Source organism: Eschrichtius robustus, chromosome 5, assembly GCF_028021215.1.
Source record: "Eschrichtius robustus isolate mEscRob2 chromosome 5, mEscRob2.pri, whole genome shotgun sequence".
Classification (NCBI taxonomy): Eukaryota; Metazoa; Chordata; class Mammalia; order Artiodactyla; family Eschrichtiidae; genus Eschrichtius; species Eschrichtius robustus.
The window spans coordinates 72,317,729-72,338,100 of NC_090828.1; the positions used below are offsets into that span (position 1 = coordinate 72,317,729).

Genomic DNA, 20,372 nt, shown 5'->3' on the forward strand with positions numbered 1-20,372 from the left:
CCCATTTTATCATAAAACTAATTTTAGTAGATGGAAAAACTAAGTAACTACACTTACATGACAAAATAATTAAGTTGGAGTGAAAATCTCAGATCTTTCATCTTTTTCCCAAAAATTTTTAAGCAAACTAAACTCTACAAAAGATTTCACATGAATAAAAAGATTCTATTCCTTACTTCAAGGTAAATTTAGAAGCTAGATTTCTTCTATTTTAGCACGTCACACTAATAAATATGTGGTTAACCGTTAAAAAACAAAACAAAACATTCTAAGTCCTGAATTTAAACTGATATCTCTGTCAAATAGTCACAATATATAAAGAATATTCAGTATACATTTGGACTTCAAAAACGAAATTTAAAAATTTGTGTAAATGATTTTACCTCATTCCAAAAAAATTTGAAGTGAGAAATACTAATAAATGGTAAATAAATGATCTTATTTTTTGTTATTTATTTATTTGGCTGCACTGGGTCTGAGTTGTGGCACGTGGGATCTTTAGTTGTGGCATGCAAACTCTTAGCTGTGGCATGTGAGATCTAGTTCCCTGACCAGGGATCAAACCCAGGCCCCCTGCATTGGGAGCGCAGAGTCTTGGCCACTGGACCACCAGGCAAGTCCCAATAAATGATATTATTAAAGGCTGAAACATTGTCTTGATAATCCAAAACGACTTGGGCCACTTTACCAATCCCATTTAGCACTAGTCTACCTAGAAACAGGGTAAGAGATTAAGATTTTTGTCTCTATATGTATCTGTAGCCAAAGCTGGTTAAAAATAACCTTTAGGGCTTCCCTGGTGGTGCAGTGGTTGAGAATCTGCCTGCCAATGCAGGGGACACGGGTTCGTGCCCTGGTCTGGGAAGATCCCACATGCCGCGGAGCAACTAGGCCCGTGAGCCACAACTACTGAGCCTGCGCGTCTGGAGCCTGTGCTCCGCAACAAGAGAGGCCGCGACAGTGAGAGGCCCGCGCACCGCGATGAAGAGTGGCCCCCGCTTGCCACAACTAGAGGAAGCCCTTGTACAGAAACGAAGACCCAACACAGCCAAAAATAAATAAATAAATAATTTTTAAAAAAAAATAACCTTTAGATTATTTCCCGATGCAATCTACACCCCCAGTGCCCGCCTCCAGTATTAATTCTCATCCATTTTACCTCTGAGCAAGACGCTAACATCTTACTGGATGTAAATTTTCAGGCAAGAAATTTCAGACATCACTCTCATGAGAAACCATTTTAGAAACAAACAGTTCTTTCTCTAATCTGTTCTTCACAGGCTTAAGACAGGTATTCAAACTTACCTCTCTTTTATTTTTTGCAGTCTTTCTGGGTCTCTTGAGGGTACACTTTTAGTTTTATCATTTTTTCCATCAGATGAACTCCAACCTGAAGGAATAATATCTACAGTGATCATGACATTGTCGGTCAAATTACTTCCAAGTGCTGGGGGCACTGCAAATCGGAATAAGGAACCAGGAAGGATCCCTGTTATTCCTGAACTTCGTCCACTGTGAGCCGAATCTGATATGGAGCCACCCATAGCAGCACTGCTTGGTGCTGCAGATGCTTGTGGTCTGCTGGCAGTAGCCCCAAGGGGATCACTCTGTGCTTCAAGGTGAACCACTTCATTTGATTCTCTTCTAAAAATATGATGAGATCTAGATGGTATATCAGAGGTAGATATCCTTGAAGATTCATCTCGTCCCTCTCGCCTCCTTCTAGAGAACAAAGGTGTGCATCTATTTCTAAGTGAGGAAGATAACCATGGTCCTGTATTTCTACCTTCAGATTCTTGGTTAAAATTTTGAGAATCTGGCTCAGAGCTATGATTTTGGCTAGGAGATGACAAACCCCATCTTCGCCGAAGAAATCGAAATCCCTGAGAAGCTTCGGATGCCCTATTATCAGGACCATCAGAAGCTGATGCTGCATTACGAGACTGTGAAGCTGTCAAGATTCTTGGAGAAATGTAAGAATTCTCAGAACTCAGTGATCTTGTATTCAAGGAATCCTGACTAGACCTTCGTGAAAAAAAAGTAGATGACATACTAGAAGCTATACGTGACAGCAATCTCCTTGTTGTACGTCTACCTTCATTATCAGAAGATTCTTGAAATGATCTTTGAGATGAGCCAACCCTATTTGAACTGCCTATAGTTGAGGTTTCACCTCTATTTGAAATATAAGAAAATCCAGACTGTATACTGCTTTGGGGAGATTCTAATTCTCTTGGAGAAAAATTTGATCTTAAAGAATTTCTACCAGAGTCCCTAGAACATGGTATGGTCTGACGTTCAGAAGGCATTTGGTGATTTGTAGGTGATGTATTCAATTGTAAAGTGCTCAATGAGTTCTCTTTTGGTCTTGCTCCTTGTGAATATGAAGAAGGAACTCTGTCTTGAACATCTATTTTTCAAAGAAAGGAAAGGTAGTCAATTACATGAAAAATTTGTGCATTATTAAGGTTGTGTCTATTAACCACTAATTACTGCCAAAATTAAACACTGGATTCAAACTGAATACTGGCATATTATAACTACACAGCTTAACTATTATTGCAGAAAAAATAAACATATTTATCTATCTTTCTATACCTTTGGTAAAATCCAATACTGCTGTATAAAGTCAGCATTACAAATTTTTTAAAAAAGAAATGTATTATAGCTTATGAGAGGCAAACATCAATCTACCAACTTGATGAAGGTAAAACAGTTGAATTTATTAATCAGAAATCGATATGGTAGAAGAATATCTAACATCTAAATGAATAAGGGATTTTAAATGGGCAAACAAGTTCAAGGTAAATGACTCATAACAAGTAAAAGCAAAATAATAATAGAGAGATAGTGTTTTGGAGATTTTTCTTACTCTGGAACAAGAACAAAAGTTATTTCATATAAATACTATCACCCTTATAATTTTATAGCAAACCATGCTAACAGTTCAAAATTTCTCCAATGTTTTATCTCTTCTTTCAAGTTAACAGCAGTGACTCTTATAACCGGTTACTCATCAGACATAACTATGCTTTATTTTTTATTTTTTCCAATACTGGTCAGAAGAGAGCCCTGGCATTTGTGATTTTAGTAGTACACTACTGATGGTTCTAATCATTAAATAGAATGAGAAATACCAAAGCATTCCTTCATAAAGAATATTCATCTATACATCTAGTTTAACAGCTAGATTGCTACTGTGCTAATACATGGTGCCTCATGGAAGGATTAACTGTTAGGGACTAAATCAATTCTATTCTGTACATTTTTACCCTCCAAACCTAGAAGCTACCGACACTGTCTACTAAAGCTCCTCCACCCAAAGCCAAGCAAATGAAAAGATGCTTTCATTTGTCTTAAATAAAGCAACGGCTTGCCCCAATAGGATTATTTAAAATAATCTAGTTAAACCTTTAAATAGAAATGTATTTTCTTCTCTGTAAATCAAATTCCACTTCTGTCTGCTATATTTGTCAACTTCAATTAGCACCTTTTATCTTCAGTTATTTAGTATTATTGTTTTATGGCATTTATTTTTTTTAAGGTGGCTCTGACGCACAATGGATAGTGCATTGGACTTCTATTTTTTTAAAGTTTTAGCTTATGTACACTGACACAAACAGTGTGGGTCTTTATTTCAACTAAATGAAAATAAAGACAAATTCATGTTAAACTAAAGGAATTCTAAATTATGTCTTAAAATGATGATTTCAAGTTTTAGTTAATTCACAAGGCAAATTATACTGTAGTATACAAGAATTATCAAGTATATGTAAAACATACATTCTTAAGAGTGAAAAAATTATAGGCAGACAGAATCTGGATACTCATGTATATCTAAATATTTTATATTGTTTACATTTTTAAAAGTAAAACGACAAATAAGGTTGAAAACATATCAAGCTATCCTGTATTCTAAATCTTCATAATATTCACTTCATTTGTTCCTTTGTACTGTGATTTTAACGATACATACAAAGACAAAAATGTAACATTATTAGATAAATTATGCATAACGATATAGTTTATACATACATGATGAAGTTGTGAAATCACCACTTCGGTGACTATAATCCATAAGATTACTAATGGAGGAATCTGCTCTCCTCTCTCTCATTAAGTCAGTTCCAAATGATCCAAGTACCACTGATGAAGATCTGGGAACTTGACTATGCCTCCAAGAAGAATCTTAAAATAATTGAAGAAGTCTTAATTCAGAGAGAGCTTTCAAGGTTTCTGATGACAACAGATCTTCAGTATTACACAGAGAGGTAATTATGGTTTATTACAGGAATCCCCAGTTACATAGTTGCAATCAAAAGCAAAACTGAGCAAAACATAAATTATTCACTAGTGAACTAATCACTTATAAAATTATCTCCTACTCAAACACATTCTTCTCTAATACTATAATCTACTCCCATCTAGGATGCCAATGTCTCACTCTCTAGAACACCTGACCGTACAATATAAACATGACGTAAAATTACAGAACAAAAATATAAAGCTTGCCAAAGATGCAGAATTTCATGAAGTTGATCAAAGTGACATTGGAGAACAGCCAAAATAAAAATCAAAGCCATCTTGAAATGAAAGAGGTTTTACTGTAGGTTATAATACTATTTTGCCAGAACTATTATTGCCGCCATACTTGGTTCATTCTTATGCTAAGAAATAATGTATCGTTGCAATTATAATCTAAACTTTGTTAGATATGATTTCATTTAAAAAGAAATTAAAAATTAAGTCTCAAAACTTTCCCCCTCACCATTTACCTTGAAATTCTGGGTCTTCCTCTCCATTCCTAACAGCCTTAATAATTTCCCTTCGTTAAGGGAAACGGCCCAGGGTTAATGCTATGCTTTCACAGACCAGAGGAGAACAAAAGTATCTCTACACAATGGTATTTGTCTACAAAGTTAAGGTCAGTCTGCTCTTACCCATCACACTACTCTTAATATCCTTCAGATGGGCAGTGTCTTTCCCATGGCGGTCCTGCTTATCGAAATAGAAAGGAATCGCTTACACTAATTCAATTAGTAGTACATATGCATTTCAAGAATTTTATTCTCCAACTGTGTCATCACAAGTTTTATCTTACCTTAAAACTATTTCAGGCATTGGCTAGTGTTTCATTTGAAGAGAAGTATAAGTGAGAAAGTACCTCTCAACAAAAGATCTTTTCAATTTGTGCAACAAATGTGTGCCTGTATCTTAGTATCTGTGAGTACAAGATACTAAGCATGGAGCTTTATGCATAAGTCTTTCATACCAGAGTGGTAAAGTGACTTGTCCAATGTCACATAGTTAGAGGACTAGAACCATAGCTTTCTAATTCCTTATATAGAACTCCCACTAGAATACCACCAACTATTTTTTGTTTAACTAAAGAATTTCTACATTTTCTGAAAATATGTGTCATACAGCACAATGTTTATTATTTACAAAAAATACGCTAAGGAAACATTTTTAACATGTATCAGTAAATTTGGCTTTCTTAGTAACAATTTAAAAATTTACCTCCTATAATAACCAGCAGAATACATGTCACTTTTACAAATTTTATTACCATACGAATCAGCTACTCTAATTAATTAAAATCTGCTAATATCCTGTTTGTGTACGATATCCGTACCAAATTTAGAACAAAAATCCAAGATGAAGAGTTAATTTCAGTTCTAGCACTAACTTAAGGTAAGATTTTGGAAACTCTGCTCTATTTCTGACCCAGTCTTATGTGCAATCTACTTGCTTATTTATACACTACATCTTGGGAAAAGGGCTTTTGTCCAAAATACATATACAGTGACTTATATGTATACAAATTTAATTATTACCTGATACTGCATTTAAACCATGTCCAACACTTCTCCCAGCTGAGGTAGATGTACAGTTTGTACAGGAAAGTTTAGGTCTTTTTGAATCATGATCCCGTTGCTGGTTTTGCGATCTTGAGCGTGCTCCCTGAGTTATCTCAGACTCACTATACCATGTAGACTGAAATGGTAATGCAGATGCTGATGCTGATGTAGACTGTAAGTTAAAAAAAATTTTTTTTAAAGGAACAATAAAACACTTGCAATTTTTAAATATTAAATTTAAATATTACATTTAATCTACAGTGCTCTAATAAACTCCCAAGGACCATTCGTTCCTCACAGGCACAAATTTTTCTACCATGTAGGTTTTTCATAGTCTTTGTTCCCTTCTACCACTTGTCCCTTTACTTTATACTGTAATTGTACTTTGCTAGGTAACCAATCTGATTTAGATTATGTCTTCTATGTAACTGAATATAAACACTAGGCTAGGAAACACTGAGGAGTAAAAACTTTATATGTAATCATTTTGTTCTCCTGGTTTAATATTAACCTTTTGAGGAACCTTGTTTCCTCTTCTTAGAGATAGAACACCAAGAAAGGCACTAATATAGAAAGTGACTGTGAATACTCCACTATAAAAATAAGATTTTCAACTAATATAAAATGTATCTGGATTTATGTCCATTCTCAGGAATACAGTAAAACACTACAAATGGTACTAAAAAAAAAATCCTAATATATGGAATTTCTTCATCAGTAAAGGAAGAAACAGCTAAAATTACATACTGTAAAACTCTAAGCTGAAGGTTTCCTCTTTAAACATATAATTATATGTACAACAACATGAAATAACACAGAAGTTACAATGTACAAATACACACACACACACACACACACACACACACACATACACATGCACACACACAGAAAGAGACCAAGAAGGACGAATTTGGCACATAATCTCTGAATTGCTTGAAGACACCCCTAACATAAAAGTTATTTCTAGGAAATAACTATTATTCTAGGAAATAAAGGAAAAAAGACATTTATAAACCATTTTAACATGTAAGTAGGTGGTAAGTAGTTCATTTTATCGAAGAATATTAAAATGAAACAATGTTCTTTAAAGTGTTATATTTCTTGACAAAAGAAAAGTTAAAAATGGAATGTTATCATAGGCCATAAATTCAGTCTATATTAACCTAGTATTATAAACATAAGAGCCCAAATAATGTGTCCCATCAAAGAGTTTTAGAGTACAGATAAACAAATAAATAGGTATAATATAAATAAGTACTGTAATAGGAGATATGTTGAAAGTTTTACAGAAAAGAAAAAACTATGTCTGAGGAAAGCAGGGAAGAATTCATAGGTGATAACTGGAGTTCACTGAGTAGACAAATGAGGAAGGAGATTATAGACAGACAACACAAAAAGATAAAAAGATGTCTTAACTATTCTGCCATGGGAATTTTTCTAAGGCATCACTACTTACTTGATCTCCGATTATCTTTTAATTATGAGAAGCATACTGCATGCATTCAGGGAACTGTATTAGTCCATGGTAACTCTACAGAATAAACTGTGCACATACATGGAAAAGCAGAAGATGCAAAGCTGAAAAAGTAGGAATGGGCATATCAAGATTTCATCCATCCCTTGCCCATTCAATATTTTGCTAATTAAATGTAGAACTCCTCAGCTTAGCACAAACTTGGTCTCACAAGCCTTCCACACCAAGTTGTCCACAGAGCCCCCAATCAATGAACTGGAGTAGCACATGAGATGAAATTCATGAGATATTTCAAAATGAAATCATTTTATGTGCCATTGTCAAGGTATCAGGGACTTAATCCTGCAGGCCAGTGGTTCTAAGACCTTTGAATATCAAAGACCAAAATTAAAAAAAAAAAAATGGTTTGATTTAAAATTTAGAAAGAACTTTGACAGGTAAGGAAAATGAAAATAGCAAATACCACCTAACCCCATCCCCAATCTTTTAAAAAGGGCATTTTATATGCTCCTAAAACAAGAACATAACAGAATAAAACAGACTTGTAAGATGAATAAATTTTACCTGTACAAAATTCCTAACTTGTCCTTATTTTTCTCATTTTGCATGGACTGGACAAATTGTTATTGAATAGCACCTCCACAAATAAGACTTTAGGAGCTACTGAAGGAGGTAATACCATCAGATCAACTACTTAGAAAGATCTTTAGAGCACTGTGGAAGGTTAAAAGGGTGGGATGGACAAAAAGTGGGCAAATCAGGAAGTCACTGGACTAGCAAGAAATAAATCCTTGGGACAAAAGTAATGGGAATAGAGAGCCATTATAAAAGATAAAAATTCATCAAATTTAGAGACAACGTGAGAAATGAACAGAAAGTCTATAAAGCCACTCCACAGTTTTCTGGCACTGGCCACTGGTGAGATAAAGACACACTCACTGTTCGGCAATTTTCATGACTCACAACTCTAAAAGGTAGCCTGTATGTCATCCCAGAGACAAAAATACTTGTTAATATCAGTATAGGAGAGGAAAATTAAGTTCTGACCAGTTTTTCTGCTGGCTTAAATTCAAAATCAAACTTTTCCCTGGTTCCTACCAATCCAATTTTGTCCACTGTTCAAATATTCTCAGTCTGAAGCAATTAGCTTTTTTCCCCTCTGAATTCTTTTAACAATTAAAGTATGGGGTCCATTTATACACTATCTTATCTCTTTTGCTATCTAGAACTATTGGTGGCCAAACGAAATCAGGGAGAGTCTGTCTCCAAAGTATGCTTAAGTATACTGCCTTGCAGACACCGGATGCTTAAAAAAGTACTTTTGGAGTCATTTCCACTTCTTAGCTGTTATGAATAATGCTACTATGAACGTTTGTGTTCAAGTTTTGTGTAGACATGTTTCTAATTTTCTTGGGTGTAACTAATGGGTCATATAATACCTCAAAGTTTGACTTTTAGAAAAATTAATAAACTGTTTTCCAAAGTGGCTGTACCAGTTTAAAAGCCCATGAGCAATTTATGAGGGTTCAAATTTCTCCACAACCTTGTCAACTCTTGTTATTGTCTCAATTTTTAATTTTATTTTAGCCTTTCTAGTGGGTATGAAGTGGTGTCTCATTATAGTGTACATCTGTATTTCCTAATGGCTGATGATGTTGAGCGTCTATTTATGCGTTCATTGGCCATTTGTATATCTTTGGACAAATGTCTATTCAGGTCCTTCACCCATTTTAAACTGGGGTTTTTTTGTTAGGATGTAAGAGTTCTTTACATAGTCTGGTTACAAGTTCCTTGTCAGAGAGCGTATCGTTTACAAATATTTCCTCCCATTCTGTAAGTTGTCTTTTCACTCTCTTCATGGTATCACTTGACTCACTAGTTTTTTAATTTTATAAGTCCAACTAATCTTTTTGCATTCATTACCTCCAGACTAAGAACATTCTTATGAAAATAAGAGGTGGATAGAATTATTAAATATCCATTCAAGTCCCATGGAGTTCTCTCTCATTTTCACTAAATTTCCAGTCTCTACCCCAAATAAGTAACAGATTTGGCTCCTGTAATAAACAATTTTTATGAGTTACTCTCAACTCAAAAGGCTATCTGTGATTAGAAAGGAAAATTGTATGGTATGTGCAGGGGGCTGTCTAGCCCAACCAAAGTAGCTGAATACTACTTTGTGTATCTGAGAAATCATATGAAACAGTTTGAAAACTTAATGGACGGAAGGGAAGTTTACAAACATTCTGTAACTACTAGCAGGCATCCAATTTTCATTTTATTTACTTACTTATTTTTATCTTCATGATACTTATTTAGGTTGCCCTTCCAACAAGAGGTTTTCGGGAAGGACAGTCAATGAAATCATTATTTATTTACCATTAGTACTGTATAAGTCAGTATTTGCGTTCAGAAAATAATTACTTCTAAAAAAGGTTAAAAAATATTCCCAATGCAAATGCCCTTAAAACAGTACAGCAAAAAAGAACCTTAATGAGAAAATATTTGTAAATCATATATCTAATTAGGAACTTGTAACTAGAATATATAAAAACTTATAACTCATAAACTGAATCAAGAGTAAGCTTTCAAAACAGAAAACACCAAGCCACATGGGTTCACTGGAGAATTCAATCAAACATTTAAGGAAGAAGTTATACTAATTCTCTACAATCTCCTTCAGAGGAAAGCAGCAGAGAAAATACTTCCTAACTCATTCTATGATATGATGAGGCAAGCACTGCCTTAATTCCAAAACCAGACAAAGACATAAGGAAAGAAATCTATAGAGCATTATCTCCCATGAACACAGCTGCAAAAATCCTGAACAAAATATGAGCAAAATATGAGCAAATTTGTAACATCTCCTTTTTCATTTTTGATTTTATTTATTTGAGTCTTTTTTTTCTTGGTGAGTCTAGCTAAAGATATGTCTATTTGGTTTATCTTTTCAAAAAGCCACCTCTTAGTTTCACTTATCTTTTTGTCTTTTTAATCTCTATTTCATTTATTTATGTTCTGATCTTTGTTATTTTCACTTCACCACTCTTTTTTCAACACTGTACTGGAAGTTCTAGCTAATGCAATAAGGCAAGAAAATAAAGTAAAAGGTATACAGATTGGGAAGAAAGACCTTACTTGCAGATGACATGATTATACAAAAAATCTGAAAGAAAAACTCCTGGAACTAACTAATAATTATAGTAAGTCTTCTCAATTATCACAAAAAAGACAGCTGATCTTAAGAATGTATGGATTCATGATGCCCAACTTTATGAGAAATCTAGGTAAGAAACCTTATATTTACACAAAATGGAATGACTAGGAGTCCAGTCCATTTATCCCTCAAAATATCCTAGGATTAATATCTGGATCAAGATAGACTACAAGAATGTTAATATTTAGATCACTCTGTTGTCCCTTTACAGAACTGTTTTCACTGACCTGTACTTTGACATCATGTCCTTTGCATATACTGTTTACCAAGAAATAGTTTCACTAAACTAGGTATATACTTATAGTATGAATACTGCCCTAAAGACACTGTCTTCTATATCATTCACTGTCCCCGCTTTCAGACTAAACTGCCAAGCATTGCTTCCTTTTCCTTATGAACAAAACACCTTATAGACCTGGTGGTGTTTCCCTGTGATCTCCCTGACACCCACACAAGGGCCGGAGTTTAACTTTAGAATACTGCAAGGGCTTACAAATGCATATCAATGTTATAGCCAACCTTAACTCACTCTCAGTATTTTATTTGTATTTTCCTGATTGCATTTCAAACTATTTTCATTTTCTTGTCTAATTTTGTGTGTGTATGTATGTATATGTGTATGTATTTCCCTGGAAACTACCTCTGTAAGCAGATAAACAAACAAACCAAAATGAGCAAGAAAAAGGTTAATGACCATTGGTTATTTTAATTCTTGAAAATACATACTTTGAAAAATATGCAATAGTACTGAGTTCTGTAACTTAATATACAAACTAGAAAAAGATGTAAAAAAACTGTAAAAAGCACCTAGAACCTCCATAAAAAGCCTATTTTATTATTTCATATTAAAAGTAATCAATCTCTCCACAAAGCAAGAAGTGGGATTAGGGGTTGCTCAAATTAAGTTACAGAAAAATATATAAAAGTAACAAAAATAATTACATATTCACAGAATACTCCCAAATTTTCACTTTTAACAATATGAATTACATAAATTAAATTTTCTTTCCAAAAATATCTAATATTCTACTTACTGTTACCAAAGAGATTAAGGTGATCACAGTTTTCTACCATTCAAATTGTAACAAAAATTTAAAGATAGAGTAACAGAAATATCAGCAAGATTAGTAGCAGAGGCAGCCCAGCTTACAAATGGCCAAGAACCAAAAGACATTTAGAAAATCAATTGTTTGGAACTTAGAACCTACATTTCCCAAAGACACAATGCTATCCAGAAGTCTTAGATTCTTCAGCTCAGGTACACTGTATACTAATCCTGTGACTGGGAGAAACCACTTATCTTTCCAGATTTCAGATCTTTATTTATGAAATAACACAAGCATCTGTCCTATTTAACTAAGATTAAAAATTAAAAATGTGCTGCAAAATGTCAAGCACTGTATAAATAAGGTGTTTTCTTATCATCTGATCCATAATGTAAATGAGATTGAACTACTATGCCCTGTTCTGACCCTCTTTTCTGAAGCTTCAGGTTCACTAAGTATAATAGAGAAGGGGAGGGACTTCCCTGGTGGCACAGTGGTTAAGAATCCACCTGCCAATGCAGGAGACACGGGTTTGATCCCTGGTCCGGGAAGATCCCATATGCTGCGGAGCAACTAAGCCCGTGTGCCACAACTACTGCAGCCCGCGTGCCTACAGCCTGTGCTCCACAACAAAGAGAAGCCACCACAATGAGAAGCCCGCACACTGCAACACAGAGTAGCCCCCGCTGGCCGCAACTAGAGAAAGCCCGCGCACAGCAATGAAGACCCAACGCAGCCAATAAATAAATAAACAAATAAATTTATTTAAAAAAAAAGGGGGGGCGAGTGTTGTGTCTCAGACAGTTTTGAGTCAGAAAATATCAGCAATTAACCAAAAAAGCTCCCTTTGATATTCAAAGGTCTCTTTCATTCATTAAATACACATCTTACTGAATAATCTTAAGAATATTAAATAAAACTAAATGTGTGATATATAATTTAAATATTCTGATAACATATTATACTGTCCCCTAAGGATATTAATTATCTATTTAAACCAATGCAAACCCAGGAAATGATAACAGCAGTAACAATCATAATTATAACCTGTAACATCTGAACTCTTACTAGGTTCCAGGCACTGTTGTTCTAAGTGCTTTACATGTATTATTTCTTCCAATTAATTTTAACAGTAACTGTGTGAGAAAATTACCATTATCATCATTTCACAGAAGAGGAAACAGAAAAGTACTTTCCTCAAGAACACAGGAATTTCAGTTCCTAAATCAAAACTAAAAGAGCAAAGCAGCCTACGAATAGTTGACAAGATTGGAAATATTCGTATAACCCATTAAAGAAAGAAAAAAAAAAGATTGGAAACCACTTAAAATAACTGAAAAACATTAAGGAAAACACTAAAATTTATAAAACTGATTAATCTTATTAAGAATCAATAAAACACTTAAATTTTTTTTACATGTTTGCATTTGTTTAACTTCTACAATGAAAAATTAGACTTTCAGAATAATCTATGACATTAAGAACAAGCTGGAAGAAGAAGTCTGAAAATATTATTTTAAAGTGACTGTCAGTAAGTTTTCTAAATATATTCAAGACTTTTAGTCTGGTTTCAGAGTCTGTGTTCCTCACTAATTAGCTATACGAAAAATTAGACAAAGATCAGTAGACAAAATTTTATTAATATAGGAAAAAACCCCAATTGTGTGCTCTTAACAAGTCACAATCATTTAACCCACAACATTTCTGTAGAATGGAAAATATGTTATTCTGCACCTCTGGCAAGCATATTCTTGCCTAGCAACAGAGTAAAAAAAATACATTATCAAACAACATTTAAAATAAGTCCAAGTAAACAGTACACATAATGTCAGCAGGTTGGCAGTAAATATGGGCATTTTAGAGAAATTATTTTATTTCATTTGTCTTTCTCTGAGTATTTTATAAAATGCTTGTTACTACACAGAAGAACTTTCGAATGACCTTGTCATATAGTACATTGCATGATATATAAATATATAAATATTACTTAAGACTTAGACATTTTCACTAAAGGATTCTCTTAGAGTCAGTTACCGAAACATCAGACTTTTGCAAATCTCCTGCGATTTAATGAGGTGTTCAGCCAATAATGCAATAAACTTAACATCTGAAAGATGAGCAAGATAAACTGCGTTAAAGCTACAAACCATGCCTCTGAAATCTACACTGTTTATACTACAACCATTGTTATAACACTAATAAACTATTTCAAAAACCAAAGTGTTATTGGTCCTAAGGAAAATTAGCTACATAAAAGGAACTTAGATTACTTTATGTAGATTATGAATCAATGCAAACTCATTACTAACTGTAAAAATAAAACCCATAATTCATGTAAAAGACAGCCTGTTAATTCAACTGATACTTCAATGCTTTTAGGTTAAAAGGTTTCCAAGTCTTTGGAAACTATGAACATTTTATTTATGACCACAATCCCTTATTCAAAATTCTTAAGTTCAAAACTTTGAAAAACATTAAGTTTTTGCTAGTGTGGAACATTAAATCAGTTTGCTGCAGATATATTAATCTTTTGATTACAGGATGCCTCAGATCCAGCTGAGGGTGTTATAAAAACACTCTACTACTTTTCTAAAATCCAGAAAATCACATGGCCCCAAGGATTTTGAAAATGAGACTGTGTATGTACACACATTCCAAATTAAGATGTTACCTGATATTCAGAATCCAGTCTAAACGAAGGGTCCCTTGAGTGATAGGTATCATTTAAACTACTTCCTCTGCTTCCAGACATCATCCTAGCACTTAAAGAGCTAGTGGGTTGAACAGAAATTCTTCTTGGAATCCTTGAAGGTTTAGACTCCATTCTTAATGTTTCCTGTGAAATGCAAATTTTGATTAATTGCCTTTTGGAAAACATGCAAACCTTTGATTCTTAATCCTCTCCTTAATGATCAGCTCAAATCAAGAATTAACCATGCAAATTAACCAAATATGGTATGGTAAACTGTGAGATTATCATCACTCTCCTTCTACAGGAAGAGGTCTAAAGTCCATCAAAGGTTCCCTATTGCCCATAAAATGAAGCAAACATGATAAAAGTGGTGATGAGAAACTAAGGTTTGTTGTTTCTAAAGTCTGAGCTCTTTGCTTTGTTCAATTTCCTCTCTATATAAAATCCTAGGGACTTCCCTAGTGGTCCAGTTGGTAAGACTCCGCACTCCCAATGCAGGGGGCCCGGGTCTGATCCCTGGTCAGGGAAGTAGATCCCGCATGCATGCTGCAACTAAGACTCTGCATGCCACAACTAAGAAGTCCGAGTGCCACAACTAAGACCCGGCACAGCCTAAATAAGTAAATAAAGTAAAAAAGTAAATAAAATCCTACACGAATTAGCTCTTGACTCTTGTTATTCCTATTATGAGTGTTCGATACTCATACCATAGCATTAGCTATACTGTAGTATCTGTACACTCTTTAACACAATATGCTCTCACAGGATTTTGTATGTGCCTGCAAAGTCTATAGATTCCCCATTCAATTCCTGGGCATAGTCTTAAAACAAGATCAAGTGTTACTTCCACTTTGTACATACTTCTTTTAGGACATCATACTACACGCTGTAATTTGTTTTCCTGTCTCCCCTTCTCAAAAGTGAGAATAATTTCTAAGTTTTCTTCACTAAACATTCCTCAACACATGCCAAGAGTCACCATTAACTATGCCTTATTTTTTAACTCTCTCTATAAATGGATTCATACAACATGTACTCTTTTATGTCTGGCTTCATTTGCTCAACATTCTATTTGTGAGACTAATTCTGCTGTTGCATGCAGTTGTAGTAAGTTCACTCTAATTAGTTTATATAATATTCCACTGTATCAATACACACAATTTATTTGTCTATTCTACTGTGGATGGACACTGGACTGTTTCCAGTTTTAGGCTATTACAAGTAAGGCTGCTATAAAAACATTAATTTTATAAATTAAAGAAAAACTTTTAAAGTTTTCTGGGGAAAGGATTTACAATGCGGCCTCTGAACAGCTGAGATACCACCAGTCTTGAGAGTAAAAAGAGAAGGGCAAAAGAAAGTATCAGTAAAAAGAAAAGAAATCACAATAATCTCTTCAACTCCTCCCAGTTACCCACTTTCAAGGTCAAAAATTATTCCCTTATTTTTCTGGTAGTGGATTGAAATTAAGGCAATAACAAAGTAATGTACTTCACTTGCCTGATATGCAGCCTAGATAGGTATATTTGCTGTATTAAAACCTTCAAATCTAAACATTTAAGTTAAAAATATCTAATTCACTTTCAATTCATTAACTTATCAACTAAGTTTTGGCATCATTCTACCTTAAAAGTTACTACAAAAGAATTTCCTTTTTCAATATCTGCCTCAAAAACATGGTGTCAAGCAATGACAAAAAAGAGGATGAAGATGCAAAAACATCAACAAAACATATGGCCTATACTGCAGTAGGATACACAACAAACATGAAAAAGACATTAACACAAGCCTAGTATCAATTAAAATTACTCGACTAAGAGTATCTAGCTAACGAGAAACCAGAGTAAAAGCTATACTCTGGGACATGATTAAATCAAAGACAGCTTATCAGAAAAGGTCTGTTTGAAGTCCCAGTTAAACATGACAAGGTAATCCTTATGCATCTATTTTGGTCCCTCTTTCCAAAACCCCTATAAAATGACAGTCGATGAATCCAAAAGCTTTAACTATGAAAAGAACAGGAAAAGGGACCATAAAAGGCAAGAGATTTCAATGTTATATTTGGAAAATCCAAAAAAGTCGGAGGAGAGGTAGAGTAATTCAGCAGAGAGGATAAAAAATACACCCTAGGTATTTTTTAGAAAGAGGTAGGAACTGGAAGCAAAGCAGTTGGCTTTAGCATCCTAGAAAGAATCAAGACCTGGAGATACAAAGTATCATAAAAAAGGGATGATGCATAGAGTTGCTGAATTAAAATCTGTACTTGGAGAAGTAAAACCCCCAATTCTCCCCCTAGCACCATTCTTCTGAAATCAGGATATTTATTCTCTGGAGAATAAGGATCTCCCATGTAACCCCACCCCCACCCCCCCAGCAAATATACAATCATCTCTGCAAAAGTTAAGTATAAGGAATAAAAGAAAATCTATATATTCAATGTTGAGACCCAAAAACTCTTTCCTGGTGCTGTTTTTACAATGCTGTCAGAAAACCAAACAAAATACCAGAGATAAGATTTCTGGATACTGACATTTGGAATGCTTCCAATTACACAGCTAGCCTGCCATTTGACCATCCTACCCAAAGCAAAGTCCACTAGTCAGTCACCAAGAGTTTCTAATCAGCTTCTTTTAGTGCTTCCCTCTAATAGACAAACATCAAGGATCACTAGGTATCCAAGGAAAACCTCCCATAAGACTAAAGTAAATAACAAAAAAAGGAACTTAAGAGAAAATCTGGGGAAAGGAGCTAATTAATTACTATCCTCAAAGGGAGCAAAAGACATTCATTCATAAAATAAGAACAGGATGCTTGAGAAAGCAATCAGTATAATGAACAGCTTGTGGAAATTCAAAATGTTACACACTTAAAAAAGAGATGTGATACACTAAAATAAACCAACAGAAAGACTGGGACACCTCCCAGAAGTAGAAAATGTACTCAAAAAACAGGAGAATTGTCCAGGGGAGTTATCAATCATTTGACGGTAACTATGGTTACAGAAAGAGAGAAAAAAGAAAATAAGGTAGAGAAAATTACCAAAGAAACGAAAGAACTTTTCTAGAATTGAAGGACACAAATCTCTGCATTGAAAGGGGTCAAGAGTACTGGGCAGGATCAAAGAAAAAAGACCAATACTAATGTTGAAATTTCAACATTTATCATCCTGAAATTTCAGAACACCAGAAATAAAGAGAAGATTCTATAACTTACAAGAATGGAAAAACGGGTCGTATACAAAAGAAAAGTAATCAGAATGGTTTCTTAATTACAACTTTAAAAACTCTCAAGACAATAAAGCAATGCCTATAGTAATGAGAAAAAAATTTAGCATTGAACTCCAATCTAGCAACTAAATGTGAGGTGGAGAAAAGAGTATTCAGACATGAAAGATTTTAAAAAACAATTAAAAAACAAACAAAACCATAGGAAGTTAGTTAAATGAAAAGCAGGTTCTAGGAAAATGGGAGTGTAAAGACTTAAAGAACCAGGCACAGAACCCAGGAAACAGTTACAAAATTACGCAGAAAGCACAGGGAGCAAACTGATCAAGACTGGAACAGGATCACTGAAAATGGAAGCAAAGTTCTCAGGAAAAAATAGCATCATACGGAAACTATTTTGGCTCGTGGCAGAGATGATGATACAATTGGGGGAAAAATGCTGAGTACTTAGAACAAAGGGCAAATTTAATACATTAATTTTGTAACTTGGGAAAACAGAGCTATTGTTCGAGAAAGGAAATGCTGCAGTGTTTGGGTGAACTCTTTAATATTTATATAGTTATGATAGTGTAAACATATACTGTATCAATCTTGCTACAAATATGCTGTGTGATTGAGGTGGGCAGGGGAAGTAAGGACAATGGTGAATAAAAAAGCACATATATAATACTAAAAAATCATGAACACATCATTTAGAAATATGAAGGTAAATCCTAAAACAGCTAAAAGGTGAGGATTGCTGCCTATGGAAAGCGGGACTGGGAATGAGGTAAAGGGTGAGGCAAAGGACTGCTGTTTTCCCTTTAAGCAGAGAGGACCATATTGCCTGGTTTGCCTAGACCAGTCCCAGTTTATGGCCAGAAAAGTCCTAATTTGTGCTCATTAACCTGCGACAATTATTAATAGTACTTGCGTTGTCTCTTAAAAGCGACCTGGTTTGAATGATAAAGCATACAGTCACCTAATATAAATCTTTACTACCTTCAGCTTTTTATAAATTCTATATATACATCCATACAAAAATTTTTATTAACAAGGTGAATTATGAATTGGACAATTAAAGAAGGCATACATAAGTAGAAAAAATACTAATGGTTAAATACTGACATGCAACAGCCCATAAAAGATTTAACAAGTAGCAAATTTGTTATTTTATCAAGAAGGCTCTACAAACACTAAACAAGAGACTGTATTTGTTGAGGATTTTAAAAGGAAAGATAAAATGTCTTTAAAAAGATACAGGTCTATAGATGGTTCTTTAATAACAGTGCTTCTTAATCATACCTCTCGTAGTTTACTTTGATTATATTTATACCCAATTCTTACTTGCAAAATAAAACTAACCTAGTAGAAAATCTCTCAAAACAAAGCTCTTGGGAGAAAGCAAAGAGGCAGAGTCCTCCGAGAGCTATAATTTATACTGCATGAAACTATTTTTGGCAACTCCTCTAAATAAATTGATTGAATTTTGACAATGTAGGTGTTACCAGAAAATTTACATAATCTGGTTGTATAAGTTGTAGGTCAAAAGCACAAAAAGTAGAAATAATGAATAAAATTAAATAAAATAAGCAGTCCTTGAAAAACTTCTACCAGACCACTTACAAGGTACTATAAGGCATCTTTTCAAGTTCATTCATTCAAGAAATAGTTTTTTACATGCTTAGTATGTGCTAGGCACATTAATTAATACTAAACAAAGGGACAGGGAGAGGGGACAACACTGAACCTACTAAGATAATGACTATGAAGAAGCTGTAGTCTAGTAGAGAACAAACGACACAAATAACCATACAACTTAAACAGTTTTAAGTGCTCTAAAGGAAGAGGTATAAGCCAGAAAAAAAGACTAGCAGGAAAAAAGTATCTGAAGCTCAATGCTTTTAACCAAGACTTAAAGAGTAAAGCACAAGAAGTTCATATGTACAATCTTTCCTCAGTGGTCAATATAATAGCCTCTTACTTTCCTTTTGCCACTATTTAGTTTCCTTAAATTTCTTTAAATTTGATTCTAGAGTTGGATAGTTGAACTGTCTTTCTAGTGATAAGATAAAAACTTATCACCAGGGCTTGGTTTATAGATGTATGTCCACCTATGCAGACACATGGGACCCTGTGCTTGATTAAAAGCTCTACTGCTGACATCTTGAACTTATTAATACTTTAACCTTTGAACTTGTATTCTGTAAGTGAAGGCAGATAGGATAGTGAAGCATGAGCTTGAGAAGAAGAGATATGTGCCTGTCTGCTATGCCTTGCCACTCAATTTGCATACAGCCCTCATTGCTATGAAGCTTCCATTCTTAACATGCTTAATTTTTACTCTCTGAGCCTCACTCAAGTCCTAGGCATGATGGATCCACTGGACTTGTGTGCTCATGTTCCTTATCAACACATCTATGTCTGAGTAAGCTGAGGCACTGACAGCTCCAAGAGGTCATTCCATTTCCATTCTTCAGAACTTGCTTCAACTTCAAATGCAGGAAGAAGGTAATGAACCACAAAGCCACAAAAATCTTATGATCAATATTTGAGATTTTTACTATATTGAACTTTTCAACTTGTGAAGATTCTCTGAAGCTGATATTTAACTGCTAGTTTACCCAACTAGTCTTTTTTTTTTTTAAGGAATTCCTTTATTTTTATTATTTATTTATTTTTGGCTGTGTTGGGTCTTCGCTTCTGTGCAAGGGCTTTCTCTAGTTGCGGCAAGCGGGGGCCACTCTTCATCGCCGTGCGCGGGCGGGCCTCTCACTATTGCGGCCTCTCTTGTTCCGGAGCACAAGCTCCAGACGCGCAGGCTCAGTAGCTGTGGCTCACGGGCCTAGTTGCTCCGCGGCATGTGGGATCTTCCCAGA

The 20,372-nt window shown here is 34.5% G+C and overlaps 1 protein-coding gene across 6 annotated transcripts in view; it reads right to left on the reverse strand.

The window, feature by feature from the left end:
• Positions 1 to 20,372, reverse strand: part of MARCHF7 (membrane associated ring-CH-type finger 7) — a 45,822-nt gene that overhangs the window by 16,387 nt on the left and 9,063 nt on the right. For 5 of the 6 annotated variants that reach the window (XM_068545049.1, XM_068545051.1, XM_068545052.1 and 2 more), the window contains exons 2-5: positions 14,270 to 14,434; positions 5,838 to 6,033; positions 4,036 to 4,188; positions 1,306 to 2,410 (exon numbers count right to left, since the gene is read on the reverse strand). In XM_068545049.1, coding sequence (XP_068401150.1) covers positions 1,306 to 2,410; positions 4,036 to 4,188; positions 5,838 to 6,033; positions 14,270 to 14,422 — 1,607 coding nt within the window. In that variant the 5' untranslated portion in view covers positions 14,423 to 14,434. Of the gene's footprint in view, positions 1 to 1,305; positions 2,411 to 4,035; positions 4,189 to 5,837; positions 6,034 to 7,317; positions 7,420 to 14,269; positions 14,435 to 20,372 lie in introns of those variants that run through there. The other variant, XM_068545053.1, reaches the window with a different exon arrangement.